Consider the following 22500-nt stretch of genomic DNA (forward strand, 5'->3'; position numbering starts at 1 on the left):
AGCAAGGTTGGGGGGAGTGAAGTTGGTGGGGTTAGGGGATGGGGAGAGAGTGTGGGTCGGGATAGTGGGGGTAGGGGGTAAGAAGGTGGGGTGTGTGAAAGGGTGCAAGGAGGATGGGTGGGTGCTTGTGGGGACAAGGGATGAGGGAGGGGGAGGGAGATAAGGAGGAGGAGGAGGAGGAGGGGAAGGGGGATGAGACAAGGAGGAAGTGGAAGAGATGGGGTGAGGGGGAGGGGGATAAGGAGTGGGATGGGGAGGGGAATTAGATAAGGAGGAAGGGGAAGGGGTTGGGTAGGGGAGGGGGAGCTGGCGGGCGAGGTGGAAAAGTATTGGGAGTCGATAGGATGGGGCCATTGTTGTGGTTGCTGGCTGGCAGACACGCCGACTGAAGTCTCCTGTTTGAACCCTTTCGTGATTTATCTGCTTCTCTCCGTTCGTCTCTCATTCTATGGTTCGTCTCTCCCTTTCTCTCTCTTGCGTTTCTCGGATTTCTTTCTGTTTCCGTCTCTTTTTCTCTCTCGTTCTGCTGTGCGTCTTTCTGATTTTCTCTCGCTCTTTTGTTGTATCTGTCTTCTCTCTTCTCATTCTCTCTCTCTCTCCTCGGTCTTCGCTTCTCTTCTCTCTCTCTTTTCTCTTTCTCCCCTCTCGCTTTTCTCTCTCTATCTCTCCCCACCACTTCCTTCTCTCCCTCCTTCCTCCTTCTTCCTCCTCCCTCCTCCATTCGCCTCCCATATCCTCTCCCTCTTTTCCCTCTCTCTCTCCCTCCCCCCCCCACCAGTTCCCCCACTTTTTCCCCTCACGTCGCGATGATGGAGCGCGCGTGACGTCCCAGCATTACGGTCCCACGTGGTGGTCTTTGGCGGGGGGGGTGGGGAAAGACCGGGGGGATCTGGTTGAGGGAAAGGGGGAAGGGGGAAGGGGGAAGAAATAATAATGCTTTATATTTCGCTTTATGCCCTTACTTGTTCGCCAAATTGCTGGCTGGCTGGCTGCTTGCTTGCTTGCTTGGCCGCTTGCTTGGTGCCTCTGCCCCGCGTTCATTTGTTTGCTCTCGGCCTCCTTGTGTTTCGTCGCCTTTGTTGTGCTTTTGCAGCGTTGCCGTGGCAGCAGACTCCGCTGGGAAATCGTCCAGGTGATCGTTGGATTACACTTGGCGTCGGGGGCGGAAATAGATAAGGACTCGTAATTACGTCCTTGTTGACACGCACAAGCGCCAGCACGCGCGATATGTTTATGTATGTATATATGTATTTGTATCTCTCTATCTATATCTATATCTGTATCTATCTCATTTTTATATATATATACATACATATATATATATATATATATATATATATATATATATATATATATATATATATATGTATGTATGTATGTATATGTATATGTATGTGTAAAAATACATTTACATGCACGTGTTCGTGTACATGTATATGTAAATATATATATGTGTATAGCTATATGTTTATAGATATATATTTATATACATATAGATATTTATATGCATATATAGATATATATACATATATAAATATGAAAATGTTCATTTTCGTCCCACTCACCTGGCCCCATAAGTAGGTAGCCCAAGGCGTCCCCAAAGGGGATCAAAGCTCGAACTATATATATATGTGTGTGTGTGTGTGTGTATGCATATATGAATATTTATATTCTTATTTATATATATTTATATTTATGTTTATGTTTATGTTTATATATATTTACATTTATGTTTATATATATTTATAGTTTTTTATATCTATAATGTGGGCGCGAAGAAATGCCGGCGGGTACCAAAACCGATGCACTAAGGAGCGCTCGTAACCTGGGGTCGGATTCGCAAACATACGATCGTAACGCATTTGCCGGCGGTCATTTACGATTGCATTTACCAGTGATGGCAAAGTGGTATTCACGAAGAAATGGTAGTTTGGGTGTGTTGAGTTACAATCGTAAATCGACTCATTCTAATGGCGGCCAACAGAGGGCTCTAGTAAAGCAATTCCACCAATCAGCGAACGCTATTCATAATCTTTTAGGTTCCTTCGGCCAATCACGGAACATGTAAACAAAATCACATCCAGCGAGAATAAAAAAAAAAGATAAAACATTATTTAAGCTCATGTAGAAAAAAATGAATATATTTATTTGATCATATCCATCATGTGGGATATATATTTACTGTATAGATAGGAACCAATACAAACACTTTTATTGATATATCATTAGTAAATATTATTATTCGTATATTATTATTAATATTAGTCCAAACAGTTTATTTATCTATTTATTTTTCATCATTGTTAAACAAAGAACAGGATCAAGGTTTTTAGTAATCGCTATCTGTTGGGGGGAGGAGGGGGGTCGCGAGGTCATGACCGCTTTTCGGGCAGTCGCGATCGCCGGTCCGCCGTGTTTTAATTTATTTATTTATTCATTTATTTGATTTTACTTTTTTCTTTATTTTATTTATTTTTTTCTTTTTTCTTTTTTTCTTTTTTATTTATTTTTTTTTATTATTTTTTTTTTTTGTATCCCAGTTTCACCGGAAGGGGAGCGCAGGCACGTTGTGTGAGTGTTGTTTGAAGTGTAGATGTGTGAGTGTGTGTGTTTCGTGTGTGGCATCGGCGAGTCGGGGCGCTGGAAAGTGGCGGATGTTCGTAACTCAGACCTATGCAGTGCTCTTGCTTGGCACGGAGGAAGGGGGTGGGGGGGAGGGGGTGGGAGGAAGTGGAGGGAGAAACGGGATAAACTGGAGGGTTGGAGGGAAGGAGAGAGGAAAGGAGAAGGCGGAAGTATCTAGACGGAGGTGATTATTGGGGGTATGGGAGGAAGGAGAGTATGGGAGGGGAGGGGGTGAGAAGCGGAGGGAGAAACGGGATGAACGGGAGGGAGGGAGGGAAGGAAGGAGAGGGAAGGAGAAGGCGGAAGTATCTAGACGGAGATGAATTAAAGGAAATTAGAGGAAGCCCAAAGATTGACGTTGATGTGATGATTGCGGTCGGAACGGTCTCGGCGCAGGCAATTGCGGGGGGGGGGGGGATTGGCCTCCGGGGAATCACGCGTTCTGTCGCCGCCTTGTTGCATTTGCATTTCTGTTAACTCTTTTCGAGGCTCTTGATGAGGAACGGGAAGAGAAACTGGAAGGTATCATAGATTTGCACGAGATTTTTATGGAGTTTTTTTTCTGTTTTTCTTTTTTTTCTGCTTTTTCTTTTTTTCTGTTTTTTCTGCTTTTTTCTTTTTTTCTTTTTCTGTTTTTCTTTCGTTTTTTTCTTTCTCTGTCTTTTTTTCATGTTGCATTCACTTCGAGACATCTCCTTCTGCATTTGTCGCTAATGCAGGTAACATCTTTTTATCACTGTCTCGCGCGGTTCTTGGTCGTGATGGTCGCGGATAATGGGGGTGTTCGCAACAGGGGGAGGAGTGGGGGTAACGGGGGGGGGTGAAATTTTTGTTTTTTTCTAATCTTAATTGGGTATATGTATATGTATTTTTTTTTTGGGGGGGGGAGGGGGCAAGCAGATTAGCTGTCTGTCATGCACAACTTTCTAGTGCACACATTATTGGCTGTACATTTTCTCTGTTTTCTCTCTTTATCTCCTTTCTGCTCTCCCTCCTTCCATCCATCTCCTCCCTCCTCCTCTATGTTACTCTCCTTCTTCTTTCTTCCATTTTGACTGATCTCCTTCCTTCCCTTTATCCCTCCCTCCCCTTGTTCCTCCCTCGCTTCTTTCCTTCCTCCCTCCCTCCCTCCTTCGCTTCTTTCCTTCCTCCCTCATTCGCTTCTCTCCTTCCTTACTTCCTCCCTCTCTCCCTTCCTTCCTTCCCCCCTCCCTCCCTCCCTTCCTTCCCCCCTCCTTCCTTCCTTCCTTTCCCTCTTTATCTCTCAGCATTCGCAACCTTCCGCCAAGAGCAGGACCGGTCCGAGCAACGGGAAGGAAAATGGTGCCTCTCCTGGGGAGATAATGGCACAGGAGGAGTGGTCAGGCTAAGGGGTAGTGTTAACCCGCGAGGCAAGGGCACCAACCCCTCTCCGCCATTGGGAAAGGGGGCCAAGGGGTGGAGAGGGTGGAGGGCAGTGAGGGGCGGGAGGGGAAGTCGTGTCGTTGTGGAAGAGGGTGAGGGGTTTGTGTGCCGGGAGGGAGAGGTTGGTGGGGGGGAGGGGGGGAGGGTGGAGGGAGTGATTCCATGTCCTTCCTCCCGCCCCTTCCAGGTTCTCTTTCTCCCCTCTTCTTCCCTCTCTTCTCTCTCCCGTCATTATCCCAGATTTTCTCCCCTTCTTTCCTCTCCTTCCTCCCTTCCCCTTCCTAATTCTCTCTCCCCTCTTCCCTCCCTTCCCCTTCCAGATTCTCTCTCTCCTCTCCCCTCCCTTCTCCCTGTCGCCCTCTTTCCAGACTCTCCCTCCCCCCCTCCTACTTCCCACCCTCCCGCCCTCTCTCATCAGGGTGTGTGTGACTCCAGTGGCCCGTTTGGTGACAGGCCGTGACTCCGCCTCCCAAATCCCGAGACCGAATCCTAATCAGTGCCAGAGGAAAGGAGAATGGGAGTGCCAGATGCTTTTAGGGTGGGGAAGGGGAGAGGAGAGGGGGAAGGGGGGGAGAGTGGCACGGTAACGATGTCGACGGTGCCACGGGGTGCGGGTCGGGCCGGAGCGGGACGGCCTATCAATATGGTTTGACGTCGCGGTGATTGTGTCTGTATTCCGACTCTTTTGTTGGGCCGAGAGTGCCATTGTCCGAGTGTGGACGTGTGTGTGTGTGTGTGGACGTGTGTGTGTGTGTGGACGTGTGTGTGTGTGCGTGTGCGTGTGTGTGTGTGTGTGTGTGTGTGTGTGTGTGTGTGTGTGTGTGTGTGTGTGTGCGTGTGTGTGTGTGTGTGTGTGTGTGAACGTGGGTAAATGTGGGTGCCTGCCTGTGTATGGTATGGAGTAATGTTGTGTGCCTGTATTAGTGTGTGCGTTTTAGTGCTTGTGTGTAAGTAAGTGCATTTTAAGATGCACGCGTGTCTACATGAGTATATGTGCGTCTGTAAGTACCTCCACCCACATGTATGCATTCATATCTATCATCAGAAGGGGTGGGTAGGGGGTGGGAGGGCGAGGGCGTGGAGGCTGACCGTGTCGACGCAGCCAGGACTAACCCGCCCAATACACAAGTGTCGTAGCTTATTGACGCTTACGTATTGTTGGCGTCGAGTTGTTTGTATCGGCTCGGACAGGCAGGGGGGAGGGAGGGGTGCTGGGGGGGGGGGGGGTAAGGAGGACGTAGGGAAGAGGGGGTTGGGATGAGGAAGGGAGAGGGGAGAGGGGATGGGAAGGGAGTGGGGTAGAGGGATAGGAAGGGAGTGGGTGGGATAGGGAAGGGAGCTAGATGGGGAAGGGAGGAGGGCAGGGATGGAGAGGGGGAGGGGGTACAAGGTCGGAGAGATGGGGGGGGCAAGGTCGGAGAGAGGGAGGGGGACAAGGACGGAGAGGGGAGGGGGACAGGGAGGAGAGGCAGGAGAGGCTGGCATGTTGGTGGAGGGAGAAAGGGCAAGAACGGGGAGGGGGTTAATGTAATTCTTCCCTCAGAGGGGAGAGGGGGGAGGAGGGAGACAGGCACCTACCTTTTATCAGATATAACAGAATTATTGCTTTTTTTCACATGAGGAGCTCGTGTGGGGGTGCGGGGAGGGAGGGGAAGGGAGGGGAGGTGAGGGTGGGGTGTGATTTGTTGGTGAGAGGAGCGTCATTTTTTATTTGTTCTCACAGTGGGCCAAAAAAATATTTTTATTGTATTAAGAGTTTTGGTAGATTTCTTGTCGCTGTTTTTTGGGGGGTGGGGTGGGGGGTGGGGGGAGGGGGGGTAATTTAATTTTCTGTCTCTTTATTTTTCAGGAAAGATATGTTCTTCGTGAGGGTACTCCTGCGGGAAGATGTTAGGTATCTTAGTGGAATCTCTTGTAGTTTTGTTGAAAAATAGAGGCCCGTCCCTTTCTCTCCTTCCTTCTCTTTCTCGCCCTCCTTCCTTCTCTTTCTCGCCCTCCTTCCTTCCCACCTTCTCATTGCTGCCTCCCTATCTCGCCTTCCCTCATTCCAACCTGCTAAGCTTTCATCCATTCACTCCTCCTCCTTTCCCTCCTCCCTCCCCTTCCTCCCTCCTCCTTCTTCCCTCCCCATCTTCCCCCTACTCCCTCCCTTCCCTTTCTCCCTATCAGTCTCCCCCATCTCTCTCTCTCTCTCTTTCTCTCTCTCTCTCTCTCTCTCTCTCTCTCTCTCTCTCTCTCTCTCTCTCTCTCTCTCTCTCTCTCTCTCTCTCTCTCTCTCTCTCTCTCTCTCGCCGCAAGAAAAGAGAGAAAGAGGGACGTGTCCTTTTTAAGAAAACATGTCATATCAGCAGAGATTTTTTTTTTTTCCCTTCTCCCTCCCCACCCCCACCCCTCACCCCCCACCCACAGACACCGACATGAGCGACGAAAAAGACCGGTTGACATGTGTGGACGGATAAAGCTAATCACTTCTTTTGGTGTGTCAAATTTTAACGTGTCTTCTTGTCGCCGTTTCGGGTCGGGGCGTCTTCGTTTGTATGTTTGTTTGTTTTACTGGTTGTTGTTTTGTTTTGTTGTTGTTGTTGTAATCAGTATTGTTGTTGTTTTTCTTGTTGGTTTGTGGTTATCGTTATCATTCTTATTGTTGTTATTTTTCTTGTTGTTTTCTTTGTTGGTTTGTTGTTATCGTTATCATTATTGTTGTTGTTATTTTTCTTGTTGGTTTGTTGTTATTATCATTATTGTTGTTGTTAATGCTATTGTTGTTCTTGTTATTGTTTCATTAACGTTATCATTATCTTCGTCGTTGTTATTATTGCCTAATCTGGTAATGTAATTAATGTTATTATTATTATTATTGTTATTATTATTGTTATCTTTATTATTGACATTATCATTATCCCTTGTGCTTGATTTTTATTATCGTCTTCTATTTCGTCTTTGTCTGCTCTTACTCCCTCCTACGGCTTCCAATATCCTCTGCCTCTTCTCGGCTCTCCCTCCTTTCGCTTCCTCTGCATTACCGGAGCTCCTTTCGCATGCAGGGGGGGGGAGGGGTTGAGGGGAAGGTGTGGGGGAGGAGTTGAGGGGAGGGTATGAGGGAAGGGGTTGAGGGGAAGGTAGTGGGGGAGGGGTTAAGGGTAGGGCATGGGGGGAAGGGGTTAAGGGAGGGGAGGGCACGAGGGGAGGAGAGAATAGAGGGTAGGGTATTGTGGTGGGGGGGGTTGAGGGGAGGGGAGGGAACGGAGGGAGGGAGGAGGGGGAGGGAGAGATCCTGCGACGGGAAAGCAACAGGAAATTAATGTTTATGGAAGTCAAAGGTTCGAGAGTTCCGGCTTCTTAGCCTTATGGTGATGGAGGGAGATGGGGAGGAGGGGCGGAGGAGGAGGCAAGGAAATGAAGGGCAGGGAGAAAGGAGGAGGAAAGGGGATAAAGAGAGGGAAGAAAAGACGGAGGGAGAGAAGGAGGAAAAGGAGAAGCAAATTCAGAAAGGCGAAATGCTGAAATGGGGAAGGCAAAGGAGGAAGAGGACGAGGAAGAGAAAGAAGAAGGAGGAGGAGGAGGAAGAGGAGGAGAAGCAGAAGAAGAAAAAGAAGAAAGGAAGAACGAAAGAAAGAAATAGGGACAGGAAGAAGACGACATAGAAGAAGAAGAAAAGAGGGGTAGGAAGAGGAGAAGACGAAGAAAAGGAGGGGGATAAGTAAGAAGAAAATGACAAGACATCTCTGACTGTCTGGATAACCCCCCCCCCCCAGCTTCATGCGCCCAATCAGCATTATCGAAGATAAAAAAGATCGCAAAGGTCCTCGTGTCACATTAATCCAGTCAGGAAGAAAGCCATTTAATCATTTAGAATTTAAAAAAAAGGTTCATATTACATGCCGGTAACGAGGATAGTTTTAAAAGGTTAATTAGCATAGACTTCTCTTTTATTCTTTCAAAGGCATCATTATTATTATTATCATTATTATTATTATTATTATTATTATTATTATTATTATTATTATTATTATCATCATCATTATCATTATTATCATCATTATCATTGCTATTATCATTACTACTATTATCATCATCATCATCATCATCATCATCATCATCATTATTATTATTATTATTATTATTATTATTGTTACTTTTGCTTTTCAGTCAGGATTTCCACAAAGCCAATCGCTGTCACATATTCAGATTCGGGGGCTAAGTTGATTGGGAGATGCTAATCCGTGATTGGAGGTCTTGTTGGCTCATTTAGGATTAGGATCGGATGCGCGGGTCGTTGGTTTGCTTGTCGTCCTGGTCGTTTTAGGACGTCCGGGTCGATTTAGGTCGTTCAGGTTCGTTTTAGGTCGTTCGGGGCCGTTTTATGTCTTTGGGATCGTTTTAGGTCGTTTGGAGTCGTTTTAGGTCGTTCGGGGCCGTTTTATGTCTTTGGGATCGTTTTAGGTCGTTTGGAGTCGTTTTAGGTTATCCGGGGTCGTTTTAGGTCGTCCGGGGCCGTTTTAGGTCGTTCGGGTCTTTTTAGGTCGTTCGGGGTCGTTTTATGTCATTCGGGTCGTTTAAGGTTGTTCCACCAAACCTACACGACCCGTTTTAGGTCTCTCTCCTCCTCTCCCTCTCTCTCCCCCTCTCTCTTTCTCCCTCCCTCTCTCCGTCACTTACTTCACCCTCCATCCCTCCCTCCCTCCCTCTCTCCCTCACTTCACCCTCCATCCCTCCCTACCTCCCTCTCTCCCTCTTTCTCACGAGGCGAATAATTGATGTAGCGATTAATCAAGAGAGAAGCACCAGCCCTGATGACCGCTACATGAAGGTCGGAGAGAGGAAAGAGGTGAGGTACATGTGTGGGGTAGGGGAGGTGAAGGCACCGATTGCCTCTCTTGTCTCGAAACGGCAGCAAACAGGAATTTAGGGCGTTGGGGGGGGGGCAGGGGGAGGGAGGCGCCCAGTAGGGGGTGTGGGGAGGGTTATGATGTTTAGTGCTGGGGGTTAGGGTGGGGTGGAGGAGGGGACCGTGGGAATGTTTGTTGTTGCTGTTTTTTTTTTTCGTTGTGTAAGACCGTGGGAAAATTTTTGGTACCGTGGGAAACCTTCTTGGAACCGTGGGAGTGTTTCTCCGAATCTCGAAATGAAACAAACCTACAAAAAAAAAAGAAAAAAAGTCTTTGAACCGAGATCTACTTTTCAAAGCCCGGGGTAAAACTTGAAGCACTCAGGAACTTGGGAAAAGCTTCTCGGAACCGGGAGAAAGCTTTTTCGAACCGTGGGAAAAAGTCTTCGTACCGTGGGAAAAGATTGTAGACCGTGGGAAATACGAATATATTGCATGCTACTAACTAAATGCGTTTCGGCGTGTGGAAGACGGTAGCAATATCCGCATAAAATATTCGCTCTTTCGTGATCTTCGTAAACCGGTGATGTACCAGAGCAGCCGATACTCCCTCAGACCTTAGAAATATTCCCTCGAGACCGGGAGTATTCACCGGGAGTGTGCACATTCCAGGAGCCTCCCAGACCACGGCACCATTCCGCAGGATCGTGGGACTGTCCTGCAGGATCGCTGGAGTAACTGCGATGTCATTTAGGATCCTGGGAAGGCGCTGAAGGGATGTGTTCATGGGCGATGTCGTGATCCAAAGGGTGAGTCGGCGGGTGGTGGTGGATGGTGGAGGTTGGTGGGGGAGCCAGATGGTGGAGCCAGATGGTGGAGGTTGGTGGGGGAGCCAGATGGTGGAGCCAGATGGTGGAGGTTGGTGGGGGAGACAGATGGTGGCAACTGGTGGAGGAGACAGATGTTGGAGCCAGGTGGTGGAAACTGGTGTAGGAGACAGAGTGTTGGAGCCAGGTAGTGGAAACTGGTGGAGGAGAGGGGAGATGCTGGGAGCCAGGTGGTGGAAACTGGTGGAGGAGACAGATGTTGGAGCCAGGTGGTGGAAACTGGTGGAGGAGACAGATGTTGGAGCCAGGTGGTGGAAACTGGTGGAGGAGACAGATGTTGGAGCCAGGTGGTGGCAACTGGTGGAGGAGACAGATGTTGGAGCCAGGTGGTGGAAACTGGTGGAGGAGACAGATGTTGGAGACAGGTGGGGGCAACTGGTGGAGGAGATCAGATGTTGGAGCCAGGTGGTGGCAATCAGGTGGAAGGAGACAGATGTTGGAGCCAGGTGGTGGAAACTGGTGGAGGAGACAGATGTTGGAGCCAGGTGGTGGAAACTGGTGGAGGAGACAAGATGTTGGAGCTAGGCAGGAAACTGGTGGAGTGAGACAGATGTTGGGAGCCAGGTGGTGGAAACTGGTGGAGGAGACAGATGTTGGAGCCAGGTGGTGGGCAACTGGGAGAGGAGAGCAGGATGTTGGAGCCAGGTGGGTGGAAACTGGTGTGGAGGAGACAGGATGTTGAAGCTCAGGTGGTGGCAACTGGTGGAGGAGACAGATGTTGGAGCCAGGTGGTGGCAACTTTGGTGGAGGAGGACAGGATGTTGGAGCCAGGTGGTGGAAACTGGTGGAGGGAGACAGATGTTGGAGCCAGGTGGAAAGTGGCCTGGGGTGGAGGAGACAGATGTTGGAGCCCAGGTGGTGGCAATCTGGTGGAGGAGATAGATGTGTTGGAGCCATGGGTGGTGGCAACTGGTGGAGGAGACAGATGCTGGAGCCTAGGTGGTAACTGGTGGAGGAGACAGATGTTGGAGCCAGGTGGTGGAAACTGGTGGAGGAGACAGATGTTGGAGCCAGGTGGTGTAAAACTGGTGGAGGAGACAGATGGTGGAGCTTGGTAGGTGGTGGCAACTTGGTGGAGGAGGACAGATGCTGGAGCCAGGTGGTGCTGGGTGCACCTGGTGGAGGAGACAGAGATGTTGGAGCCAGGGTGGTGGAAACTGGTGGAGGAGACAGATGTTGGAGCCAGGCAGAAACTGGTGGAGGAGACAGATGTTGGAGCCAGGTGGTGGAAACTGGTGTAGGAGACAGATGTTGGAGCCAGGTGGTGGAAACTGGGTGGAGGAGACAGATGTTGGAGTCGTGGTGTGGTGGCAACTGGTGGAGGGAGACAGGATGTTGGAGCCAGGTGGTGGCAACTGGTGTGAGGAGATTAGATGCTGGAGCCAGGTGGTGGAAACTGGTGGAGGAGACAGATGTTGGAGCCAGGTGGTGGCAACTTTGGGAGGAGGACAGATGTTGGAGCCAGTGGTGCAACTGGTGGAGGGAGACAGATGTTGGAGCCAGGTGGTGAAACTGGTGGAGGAGACAGATGTGTTGGAGCCAGGTGTGGTGGAAACTGGTGGAGGAGACAGATGCTGGAGCCAGTGGTGGAAACTAGTGAGGAGACAGATGCTGGCTTGGGTGGTGGAACTGGTGGGAGGAGACAGATGCTGGGAGCCAGGTGCGGTGGCAACTGTGAGTAGACAGGATGTTGGAGCCAGGTGGTGGCAACTGGTGAGAGACAGATGCTGGAGCCAGGTGGAAACTGGTGAGGAGACAGATGTTGAGCCAGGTGGTGAAACCATGGAGAGAGACAGGATGTTGAGCCAGGTGGTGGCAACTGGTGGAGGAGACAGATGTTGGTTTAAAGTGTGAAACTGGTGAGGAGACAGATGTTAAGCCAGGTGGGTGGCAACTGGTGGGAGGAGACGGAGGTTGAGCCAGGTGTGGCAACTGGTGGAGGAGACAGGAGGTTGGAGCCAGGTGGTGGCAACTTTGGTGGAGGACAGATGTTGAGCCAGGTGGTGGCAACTGGTGGAGGAGACAGATGTTGGAGCCAGTAAAAATCAGGAGGAGACAGATGTTGGAGCTTGTGGGTGGTGGCACCAGAGGAGGACAGATGTTGGAGCCAGTGGTGGGAAACTGGTGGAGGAGACAGATGTTGCAGTTTCAGGTGGTGGAAACTGGTGGAGGAGACAGATGTTGGAGCCAGGTGGTGGCAACTGGTGGAGGACAGATGTTGGAGCCAGGTGGTGGAAACTGGTGGAGGAGACAGATGTTGGAGCCAGGTGGTGGAAACTGGTGGAGGAGACAGATGTTGGAGCCAGGTGGTGGAAACTGGTGGAGGAGACAGATGTTGGAGCCAGGTGGTGGAAACTGGTGGAGGAGACAGATGTTGGAGCCAGGTGGTGGAAACTGGAAGAGAAGGATGCTGGAGCCAGGTGGTGGCAACTGGTGGAGGAGACAGATGTTGAGCCAGGTGGTGGCAACTGGTGGAGGAGGAGGATGTTGGGAGCCAGGTGGTGGAACTGGTGGAGGAGACAGATGTTGAGCCAGGTGGTGGCAACTGGTGGAGGAGACAGATGTTGAGCCAGGTGGTAAAAACTGGGTAGAGACAGATGTTGGAGCCAGGTGTGGCAACTGGTGAGGAGACAGATGTTGAGCCAGGTGGGTGGAAATCGGTGGAGGAGACAGACAGCTTGAGCCAGGTGGTGGAAATCAGAGAGACAGATGTTGGAGCCAGGCGGTGTGAAACTGGTGAGGCAGACAGATGTTGAGCCAGGTGGTGGCAACGCCCAGGAGAGAGACAGATGTTGAGCCAGCGGTGGTGGCACCTGTGAGAGACAGGATGTTGGAGCCAGGTGGTGGATAACTTTGGTGGAGGAGACAGATGTTGGAAGCCAGGTGTGGTGGAAACTGGTGGAGGAGACAGATGTTGGAGCCAGGTGGTGGCAACTGGTGGAGGAGACAGATGTTGGAGCCAGGTGGTGGAAACTGGTGGAGGAGACAGATGTTGGAGCCAGGTGGTGGCAACTGGTGGAGGAGACAGATGTTGGAGCCAGGTGGTAGGTAATCTGGTGGAGTGGAGACAGATGGAGCCAGGTGGTGGCAACTGGTGGAGGAGGACAGATGTTGGGAGCCAGGTGGGTGGCAACTGGTGGAGGAGACAGGATGTTGGAGCCAGGTGGTGGCAACTGGTGGAGGAGACAGATGTTGGAGCCAGGTGGGTGGGAAACTGGTGGAGGAGACAGGATGTTGGAGCCAGGTGGTGGCAACTGTGGAGGAGGACAGATGTTGGAGCCAGGTGGGTGGAAACTGGGTGAGGAGACAGAGTGTTTGAGCCAGGTGGTGGAACTGCGGGAGGAGACAGATGTTGGAGCCAGTTTGTGGTGGGAAACTTGGTGAGGGAGACAGATGTTGGAGCCAGGTGGTGGCAACTGGTGGAGGAGACAGATGTTGGAGCCAGGTGAGGAACTGGTGGAGGAGACAGGATGGGGTGTTGGTTTGTGTGTGGCAGAAATTGGTGGAGGAGACAGATGTTGGAGCCAGGTGGTAAGTCTGGTAGGAGACAGATGTTGGAGCCAGGTGGTGGAAACTGGTGGGAGGAGATGATGCTGGAGCCAGGTGGTGGAAAACCTGGTGAGGAGACAGATGTTAAGAGCTTGTGGTGGTGGAAACTGGTGGAGGAGACAGCGTGCTTGGAGCCAGGTGGTGGAAACTGGTGGAGGAGAGACAGATGCAAGTTGGAGCCAGGTTTGTGTGAGGAAACTGCGGAGGAGACAGATGTGTTGGAGCCATAGGTGGTGGAAACTGGTGGAGGAGACAGGGATGTTGGAGCCAGGTGTGCAAACCAGGAGGAGACAGATGTTGTGAGCTCAGGTGGTGAAACTGTGGTGAGAGACAGATGTTGGAGCCAGGTGGTGGAAACTGGTGGAGGAGACAGATGTTGGAGCCAGGTGGTGGAAACTGGTGGAGGAGACAGATGTTGGAGCCAGGTGGTGGCAACTGGTGGAGGAGACAGATGTTGGAGCCAGGTGGTGGCAACTGGTGGAGGAGACAGATGTTGGAGCCAGGTGGTGGAAACTGGTGGAGGAGACAGATGTTGGAGCCAGGTGGTGGCAACTGGTGGAGGAGACAGATGTTGGAGCCAGGTGGTGGAAACTGGTGGAGGAGACAGATGTTGGAGCCAGGTGGTGGAAACTGGTGGAGGAGACAGATGTTGGAGCCAGGTGGTGGAAACTGGTGGAGGAGACAGATGTTGGAGCCAGGCAGTGCAACTTGGGTGGAGGAGACAGATGTTGGAGCCAGGTGGTGGGAAACTGGTGGAGTGGAGACAAGATGATGTTGGAGCCAGGTGGAAGAAAACTGGTGGAGGAGACAGATGTTGGAGCCAGGGGAAAAGTGGAAACTGGTGGAGGAGACAGATGTTTGAGTTTTTTTGGTGGTAGGCAAACTGGTGGAGGAGCACAGAGATGTTGGAGCCAGTGGTGGAAACCTATGGAGGAGACAGATGTTGGAGCCAGGTGGTGGAAACAAGTGGAGGAGACAGATGTTGGAGCCAGGTGCGGTGGAAACAGGTGGAGGAGACAGATGTTGGAGCCAGGTGGTGGCAACCTGGTGGAGGACAGATGTTGGAGCCAGGTGGTGGAAACTCAGGTGGAGGAGATGATGTTGTCGGCAGGTGGTGGCAACTGGTGGAGGAGACAGATGTTGGAGCCAGGTGGTGGAAACTGGTGGAGGAGACAGATGTTGGAGCCAGGTGGTGGAAACTGGTGGAGGAGACAGATGGTGAAGCTAGATGTTCGACACAGGTGGTGGAGCCAAGTGGTGGAGACAGATGGCAGAGACAGATGGTGGAGTCAAAGGGAGGAGCCAGAGAGAATCAGACGGCGATTGAGATTAAACGACTCTTGTTCCCCGAAAGCCTTCCCCGGGACGACCACCAGCACGACGACGACGACGACGACACGACTCGGCTGCCGATCGAAATCCACCTCCTGTTTTGAAGGCGCGCTAATTGCCTCCGCCACGGCAGTCATTTGGCGGCTTATCGTGACTGGTTAATTAGGTTATCTCTAATGAGGGTGGAAATGCGGTTGGGGATATTGGGGGGGGGAAGGGGAGGGGGGTCATGGGTAGGTGGGTGGGATGGTTTTATGGGGTATCTTGATTACTGTCGATTTTTTTTTTTTCTTTCTTTCTTTCTTTCGTATCGTCGCTATCTCCAGTTTCGTACGAAGATTTTTTTTTCTTTCCTATCGTCGTTATCTCTGGTTTCGTACGAAGATTTTTTCTTTTTTTTTCGTATCGTCACTATCTCCGGTTTCATACGAAGATTTTTTTTTTTTCGTATCGTCGCTATCTCCGGTTTCGTACGTAAATGGGTTTGATTGCCCCTTGTCTCGCCTCCGATCTTCGCTGTACACTCCTACGGTCGGTTTGTTAGAATTTTGCGAAGAAAGACCCAGTGAATATTCGGATATTTGACATGCGTAAATAGAGAACTAAATGCTTATCTATCAGTCTAGACATGCATATCAAACGAGCAGTTAGGTAGATGAATGTATATCTATCGGATGGATAGACATACATCCATTTATGTATATATAAATCAGACAGATAGACAGATATGCAATTATTTTTGTGTATATGCATGTCCGGATAATGAATAGTCATTGGGTCGGACCTCGCACAGTTTTAAGCAACCGGCCGCTAGTGTATAGTGTTGAGCTTTTTTTTTTTTTTTTTTTTACTTTACTTTCCTTTCCTTTCCTTTACTTTTCTTTATTTTCGTACGTTTATTGGGTGTGTGGTTTACTTTACTTACTTTACTTTGGTACGTTTATTGAGCGTGTGGTGTAGAGTGACTTCTCTTCACGGAGGGCTGCAGCGGCGACGCGAGACCAGCTGCGAAGATGGCGGCGGGCCGAGCAACAGGTGGCGGGGACGCACCTGTGGTTATCGCCCCGGGGAGTGGGCACTCTGGAGGTGGCTGGAGGAGGGGGGGTGGGTTTGGGGATGGGGAGTTGGGGTGGGAGTGAGGGATGGGGGAGTTGGGGTGGGAGTGGGGAGTTGGGGTGAGAGTGGGGGATTGGTGTAGAATTAAAGGGAGTGGGGATTGGGGAATTGGAGTGGGAGGGAGATAGGGGAGTTGGGGTGGGAGTGGGGGATGATGTAGCGAGTTTGGGATCGAGTGGAGAGAGTTGGGTGTGGGATGGATGGGGAGAGGGATGGGGGGACGGGGATTTGAGAAGGGCTGTTGGATTAGGATTGGAGTGAGGAGTTGGTTTGGGGGAGAAGACTGGGTTGGAGTTGGGGAGTTGGGATGGATCTGGGGTCTTGTGAAAGCTTCAAGAAACAAATACAGAGGGGGGAGGAGAATTAAATTAATTGATTTTCGATGCTAACGATTTTCTTTCTTTCCTTTACAGGTGAGTGACGAGGAGAGGCTTCGCGTTTCTCTGAGTGTAGCCAGGTAAAGTATCTTAAAATGTATCTTTTGTGTGACCAGGTGAAGTAGAGTATCTTCGGGCAAGGTAAAGTAAAATGAAAAGTATCCTCGACTTTAAATGTAACCTGGTAGAGTCTCTGAAAAAGCTTTCATGAAAAGGTCTCTGAAAAAGCTATCCTCTCCCCTCACATCACCTCTCCCCTCTCTTCTCCTCTTCTCTCTCTTATCCTCTTCTCTCCTCCCCTCTCCCCTCTCCTCTCTTCTCATCTCCTCACCTCTCCCCTCTCCTCTCTCCTCTCTCCTCTCTCCTCGCTTCTCTTCTCTTCTCTTCTCTTCTCTTCTCTTCTCTCTCTCTTCTCTCTTCTTCTTCTTCTTCTTCTTCTCCTCTTCCTCTCCTTCTCCTCTCCTCTCCTCCTCCTCTCCTCTCCTCTCCTCTCCTCCTCCTCTTCCTCCCTCCCTCTCCTCCTCTCCTCTCCTCTCCTCTCTCCTCTCCCTCTCCTCCTCTCCCCTCCTTCTCCTTTCCCCTCCCCTCCCTCTCTATCCCTCTCCTCTTCTCTTTCTCTCTCTCTCTTCTCCTCCCCCTCCTCCCTCCCCCCCCCCCTCCCCCTCCCTCTCCTCTCCTCTCCTCTCCCTCTCCTCTCCTCTCCTTTTCCTCCTCTCCTCTCCTCACCCCTCACTCTCACTCTCCACCCTCACCCACCCTATCTTCCCTCCCTTCCTCTCCTCACCTCTCCCTCCCTCCCCCTCCCCCTCCTCCCCACCCCACCCCACCCCACCCCTCTCCTCTCCTCTCTTCTCATCTCCTCTCCTCTCCTCTCTCCTCCCTTCCCTCCCATCCCCTCCTCTCCTCCTCTCCCTACCCTTCCCTTCTACTGCAACTCCATCTTTATGCCCCGATCGTCTTGCAAGCTGACATCCCCTGACGCGTGCTGACATTCCTTTAAGGATAAGGACAGGGAGAGGGGAAAGATTTTTCGAGGGGACGCATTCCTCCCTGCAAGCCAAAGAATTTTTCCTTACGTCAAGCCGGACGCGATAGTCTGGTTCCTGACGGCTTGGTTGGAAGGGAGGGGGATGAGGAGGGAAGAGTGGATGGGGATTTGTGGACAGGGTGAGGGAAGGGTAGGCTATGCATTATGGATGTGAGCTGGGAGGGAAGGGGGATGAGGGAGGGGAAGAGGGATGGGGAACAGAGGTAGGGAAGGATTCCCAAAGGGGAGGGGAAGGGTAGGGAGTCGAAGGAGAAGGGGATGGGGGAGGCAGCTATTAAAGGATGGAGACAAATGGAGAAAGAGGGAAGGAGGGAGGGAAGGAAGGAAGGAAGGAAGGAGAGGGCAGGGAGGGGGTAAGGGAGAGGGGAAGGGGGCAGGGGGGCAGGGGGCAAGATTGGCACGCAAGGAGATTAGCTGACACTCACCGCGTCACCTCGCTGCTTTTGTGTGTGGGATCTCCCTCTATTTTTCTGCCTTTCTGTGTGTTTATTTTGGTTTTATTGTCATTGTTGTTATTGTTTTTTGTCTCGACGCTGCGTAACTTTTTTTATAATTATTATTGTTATCGTTGTATTTGTTGTAGTGTTGATTCTTTGATATGGTTATTGTTGTTTAAATTTTCTCTCTCTCTCTCTCTCTCTCTCTCTCTCTCTCTCTCTCTCTCTCTCTCTTTCTCTCTCTCTCTCTACCCTCCCTCTCCCTCTCTCTCTCCTTCCCTCTCCTCCTCTCCCTCTCCCTCCCCCTCTCCCTCTTTCCCTCTCCCTCTCCCTCCTCTCCTCTCCTCTCTCTCCTCTCCTCTCTCTCTCTCTCTCTCTCTCTCTCTCTCTCTCTCTCTCTCTCTCTCTCTCTCTCTCTCTCTCTCTCTCTCTCTCTCCATTTCTTTTCTTTTCCTTTCTCCTCCCTGCCCCTTCAAGCCTATGTGTTCGTAAGGCGTCCTCATCCATAATAGAGCATAGTGGTCCGGTGTTGCACCTCGTCTGTGCCCAGTGTGTGTATGTGTGTGTGTGTGCTTGGATGTGTGCGTTTGTATGTGTGAGTATGTGTGCATGTGTGCATGTGTGCATGTGTGTGTGTGTGTGTGTGTGTGTGTGTGTGTGTGTGTGTGTGTGTGTGTGTGTGTGTGTGTGTGTGTGTGTGTGTGTGTGTGTGTGTGCTTGGATGTGTGCGCTTGTGTGTGTATGTGTGTGTGTGCGTTTGTGTACGTGTGCGTGATTCTGACTTAAGGGGCTTTATTTTCTTGGCTCGCGCGACCCCGAGGTTTTCGCTCGCTCTCCGCGGGTCGGCGGAAAGGAAACCCTTTCTTGCGGTCGAGGCTTTTAATTCTTTGTCTTTCTCTTCCCCTTTTCCTTTCGTCTTCGCTGTTTCTTTGATTCGCTTTTTTTTCTTTTCTTTTCTTTTTTCTTCTTCTTGTCTCTGTTCTTTTAGTTTTATTGGTCTTATTTTTTATTTGTTCTCTGTTTTTTTTTCGTTGTAGTTATTTGATATATTATGTGTATATATATGTACATATATATATATATATATATATATATATATATATATATATAAATATACATATATATATATATATATATACATATATACATATATATATCTATATATATATATATATTTCTATATATATTTATATATATATATATATATATATATATATATTTTTTTTTTTTTTTTTTTTTTTTTCTTTTTTTACGTACTTGTTTTATTTGTTACTTTCGTTATCCCAGTTACCTTCTTCATTAATGCCTCATCCATTTATCCTTTTCTGAATTCCTTGTTTATTTACCTTACCCCCTTGATTTCCATACTTGATTTTGTGGCTTCTCGCTGTGCAGGTGAAAAAGGCGATTTGTTCATTTGTTCATGCGTTCCTTCGTTCATTATTTTTTATTTTATTTCACTCTGTCCTGTTTGTTTTTGGCAGTTTTGTGTATTTATTTATTTATTTATTTTACTTTATTACTTTATTTTATCCAGTAACTCATTTATTTATTGATATATTTGTTATTGTCTTTTTTATTTCTATCCATATACATATTGGCATATTCTATTCTATGTTGTTTATTTATTTATTTATTTATTTATTTATTACGTTCAGTTTCGTTCCTGCGTCTCGGGGTCTTCGGCAGCGACACACTTCCGCCGCCATCTGTACCCTCGAAGTTGATTTTGTGTGTTGGCTTTTCTTGTTTGTTTGTTTGTTTGTTTGCAGTTTGATGTTTGTGTTGTTGGTCGTTGGGCTGGTCATTGTTCTGCATCTTCTTTTTTTTTTCTATTTTTCGTTCTAATCCTCTTCTTCCTCCCCCTTCTCATCTTCTCCTCTCTCCTCGTCTTCCTCTCCCTTCCTCTTTCCTTCTCTCCCCTGTTTCCTTTTCCTCCTCCTCCTCCCCCTTCCTCTTCCACCCTTATTCCCCCACTCTTCCTCTCCCTTCCTCCTCCTTCTTCCTTTCCTCCCTCCTCCTCTCCTTCCTCCTCCTCCCTCCCCCCCCCCTTCCTCTCCTCCTCCTCCCCTTCCTTCCTTTCCTCTTCTCCTCCTTCCTCCTCCTCCTCCTCCCTTTCCTCCCCCACCTTCCCACCACCTTCCTCCCTCCCTCCTCCCTCCTCCCTTCCCTCCACCCTCCTACCTTCCCTCCCTCCCTCCCCCTTCCACCTCCACCTCCATCCCCCTTCCTCCTCCTCCTCTTTCCTCCCTCCCCTTCCTCCTCTTTCCTCCCTCCCCTTCCTCCTTCCTCCTCCTCCCCCGCGTAATGGAACGGCGGCCGCGAAGGAAGGCTTTGGACTCCGGTCTTTGGCTAAGGCCTTTTGTCTCTCCGCAGGGAACATGTTAAGCCACTCGCGAGATCATCTTCCTTCTCTTCCTCCTCCTCCTTCTTCCTTTCCTTCTTTCTCTTTTCTCTTCTTTATTTTCTTCGTTCTCCTTTCATTTCTTCTTTTTGTTCTTATTTTTGTTCTCCTTTTCCTTCTTTCTCTACTTTTTTCTTTCATTTCTTTATTTTCTTCTCTTTTCTTCTTCTCCTTTCATTTCTTCCCCTTCCCTTGTTTTCTTCTTGCTCTTCTTGCTCTTCCCTCGTTTTCTTCTTTTCCTCCCTCTTCTTGTCTTTCTTTCTTCGCCTTCCTCCTTTTTTCCCTATTTTTCTTTCTCTCGGTCTTCTACCTTCGCTTTTCTGCCACCGTTATTTTCCCTCTCTTGGTTTTAGATGTAAGAAAGAGAAGAATAGAGAGTATTAGACAGGGAAGAGAAGTTCAATCGGTTTGTCTGTCTGTCTGTCTGTCTCTCGGTTGCTCGATCGGTTACAGAGATAGACACCGACAGAGAGAAAGAGAAGGAAAGAAATGCAAAGCATAAGCAGAAGAAATGAAAGAGATAGCAAGAAAGAAAACAAATAAAGAGAGAGAGGGCATAAGAAAGAAAACGAAAGAGATGGAGAAACGAGAATACGAAATTAAGAAAAAAAATAGGAAGAGATAGCAAGAGAGAAAACAAATAAAGAGAGGGACAGCATAAAAAGAGAAAACGAAGGAGAGGGAGAGACGAGAATACGAAATTAAGAAAAAATAAAGAGATAGCAAGAGAGAAAACAAATAAAGAGAGAGACAGCATAAAAAGAGAAAACGAAGGAGATGGAGAGACAAGAATACGAAACTAAGAAAAAATAGAAAGAGAAAGCAAGAGAGAAAACAAACAAATAAAGAGAGAAAGAGAGAGAGAGTATAAGAGAAAACGAAGGAGATGGAGAGGCGAGAATACGAGATTAAGACGCGCGGATGTCCCCCTCGCCCCTCGACCTATCGCCCCGGCCGCCACCACGCGCTTTAATCCGCCAGCTGATGGGACGGAGGGGGGAAGCAGAGGGGGAGGAGGAGAGGTGGAAAGGGGTGAGGTGGGGAGGGAGGAGGAGGTGGAAGTTGAGAGGGAGGCAAAGGGGGTGAGGGGGAGGGAGGAAGAAGTTGAGGAGGAAAGGGGGGTGAGGGGAGGGAGGAAAGAGGGTGAAGGGAGGGGTGGATGAGAGGGGAGGGGAGGAGGTGGAGGAAAGGGGGTGAGGGGAGGGGGAAGGGGAAAGAGGAGGAGGAAGAGAGGGGAAAGGGGGAGAAGAAGGTTAGGGGGAGGAGGAATAGAGGGGGTGAGGGGAGGAGGAGGAGGTGGAAAGGGATGAGGGGAGGAGGAGGAGGAGGGAGGGGGAAAGGGGGTAGGAGTGGGAGGATGGAAGAAGAAGAAGATGAAGATGAAGGTGGAGGAGAGGGGAGAGGGGAATGGGGAAAAGGAGGAGAGGCAGACGACGTGGTAGGAGGAAAGGGCAGAGGTGGGGGGAGGAGGAGGGGAGCGTTTAATTAGTAGGAGTTGGGGAGTTCACAGAACTAAGAGACGAGCGAGAGAGAGAGAGAGAGAGAGAGAGAGAGAGAGAGAGAGAGAGAGAGAGAGAGAGAGAGAGAGAGAGAGAGAGAGGATGAGAGTGAGAGAGAGAGAGAGAGAGAAAGGATGAGAGTGAGAGGGGTTTCTCGTAATCAGCTGAAAAGATTCCATTGTGTTAAAAGCCGCAGAAGTTAGGGAGCCTTGGTTGTTAAGCTGCTTTTGGGGGAAGTTTTAATTAGGTTAAGAATGCTAATTAAAGTTAGGAACCCCTTTTACGTTGTCAGCGAAATTGTGTTTTCGTCAAGTGGATGGGAGGGCGCGACGGCCTGTGCCTCCCTCACTCCCTCCCTCCCTCCTTTTACTCTCTTCTTTTCCTCTCTTTTCTCTTTCTCCCCCTTTTCCCTCTTTCCTCTTTCTCTCCCTTTTCCTCTCTTTTCTCTTTCTCCCCTTTTCCTCTCTTTTCTTGTTCTCCCCTCTTCACCCTTTTCTAATTCTCATTTTTCCCCTTTCCCACTTTCTTCCTCTTTCCTCTTGCCCTTTGGCCTCTTTTTCCCCCTTTCTCCTTCCCCACTTTCCTTTGTTCTTTTCCCGCTTCCTTTTCCTCTTTCTCTCTTCCCATTCTCTTTACCTCATTTGACTCTTTCTTTCTCACTTTCCTATTTACTCCTTTTTTTCACCTCTTTGATTACATCTTTTTCCCTTCATTTCGTTCCCTTCGGCTCTTCCTCACTCCCCATACCTTCCCTCTCTCCCCACCTCCACTCCGCTCCCCCCACACCCCAACCTTACCTACACCACCCAACCCCACACCCCCACATCCCACACTCCATATCCCAGAATCACAGACACAGGTAGATAGACAGGCAGATAGACAGACAGACAGACACACAGGCACAGGCAGATAGACAGACAGACAGACACACAGGCACAGGCAGATAGACAGACAGACAGACAGACAGTTCAGTTCAGTCAGTTCGTCAAACAGA

At 49.5% G+C, this 22500-nt stretch overlaps 2 protein-coding genes across 4 annotated transcripts in view; one reads left to right on the plus strand and one right to left on the minus strand.

The window, feature by feature from the left end:
- LOC113802709 (protein O-linked-mannose beta-1,2-N-acetylglucosaminyltransferase 1-like) overlaps positions 1-22500 on the plus strand; it is a 658355-nt gene that overhangs the window by 433327 nt on the left and 202528 nt on the right. The window lies entirely within an intron of this gene.
- On the minus strand, positions 9363-13521 carry LOC138859259 (proline-rich protein 36-like). The gene is made up of 5 exons (XM_070113477.1): positions 13415-13521; positions 11830-13359; positions 11375-11563; positions 10043-11179; positions 9363-9924 (listed from the first exon to the last, which is right to left on the minus strand). The coding sequence occupies exons 1-5, from the start codon at positions 13519-13521 to the stop codon at positions 9363-9365; spliced, it is 3525 nt and encodes a 1174-aa protein (XP_069969578.1).

This window comes from Penaeus vannamei, chromosome 34, assembly GCF_042767895.1.
Source record: "Penaeus vannamei isolate JL-2024 chromosome 34, ASM4276789v1, whole genome shotgun sequence".
NCBI classification, from domain to species: Eukaryota; Metazoa; Arthropoda; class Malacostraca; order Decapoda; family Penaeidae; genus Penaeus; species Penaeus vannamei.

Coding starts and splice junctions, on each gene's coding strand:
- LOC138859259 (XM_070113477.1), bottom strand. CDS start 13,521: ATGGCTCCAACACATCTGTCTCCTCCGCAGTTTCCTCACACAAACCTG. Junction 11,564..11,829: donor CCAACATCTGTCCTCCTCTG/GTGCCACCACCC, acceptor CTCCTCCACCAG/TTGCCACCACCTGGCTCAAC. Junction 9,925..10,042: donor AACATCTGTCTCCTCCACCA/GTTGCCACCACC, acceptor CTCCTCCACCAG/TTTCCACCACCTGGCTCCCA.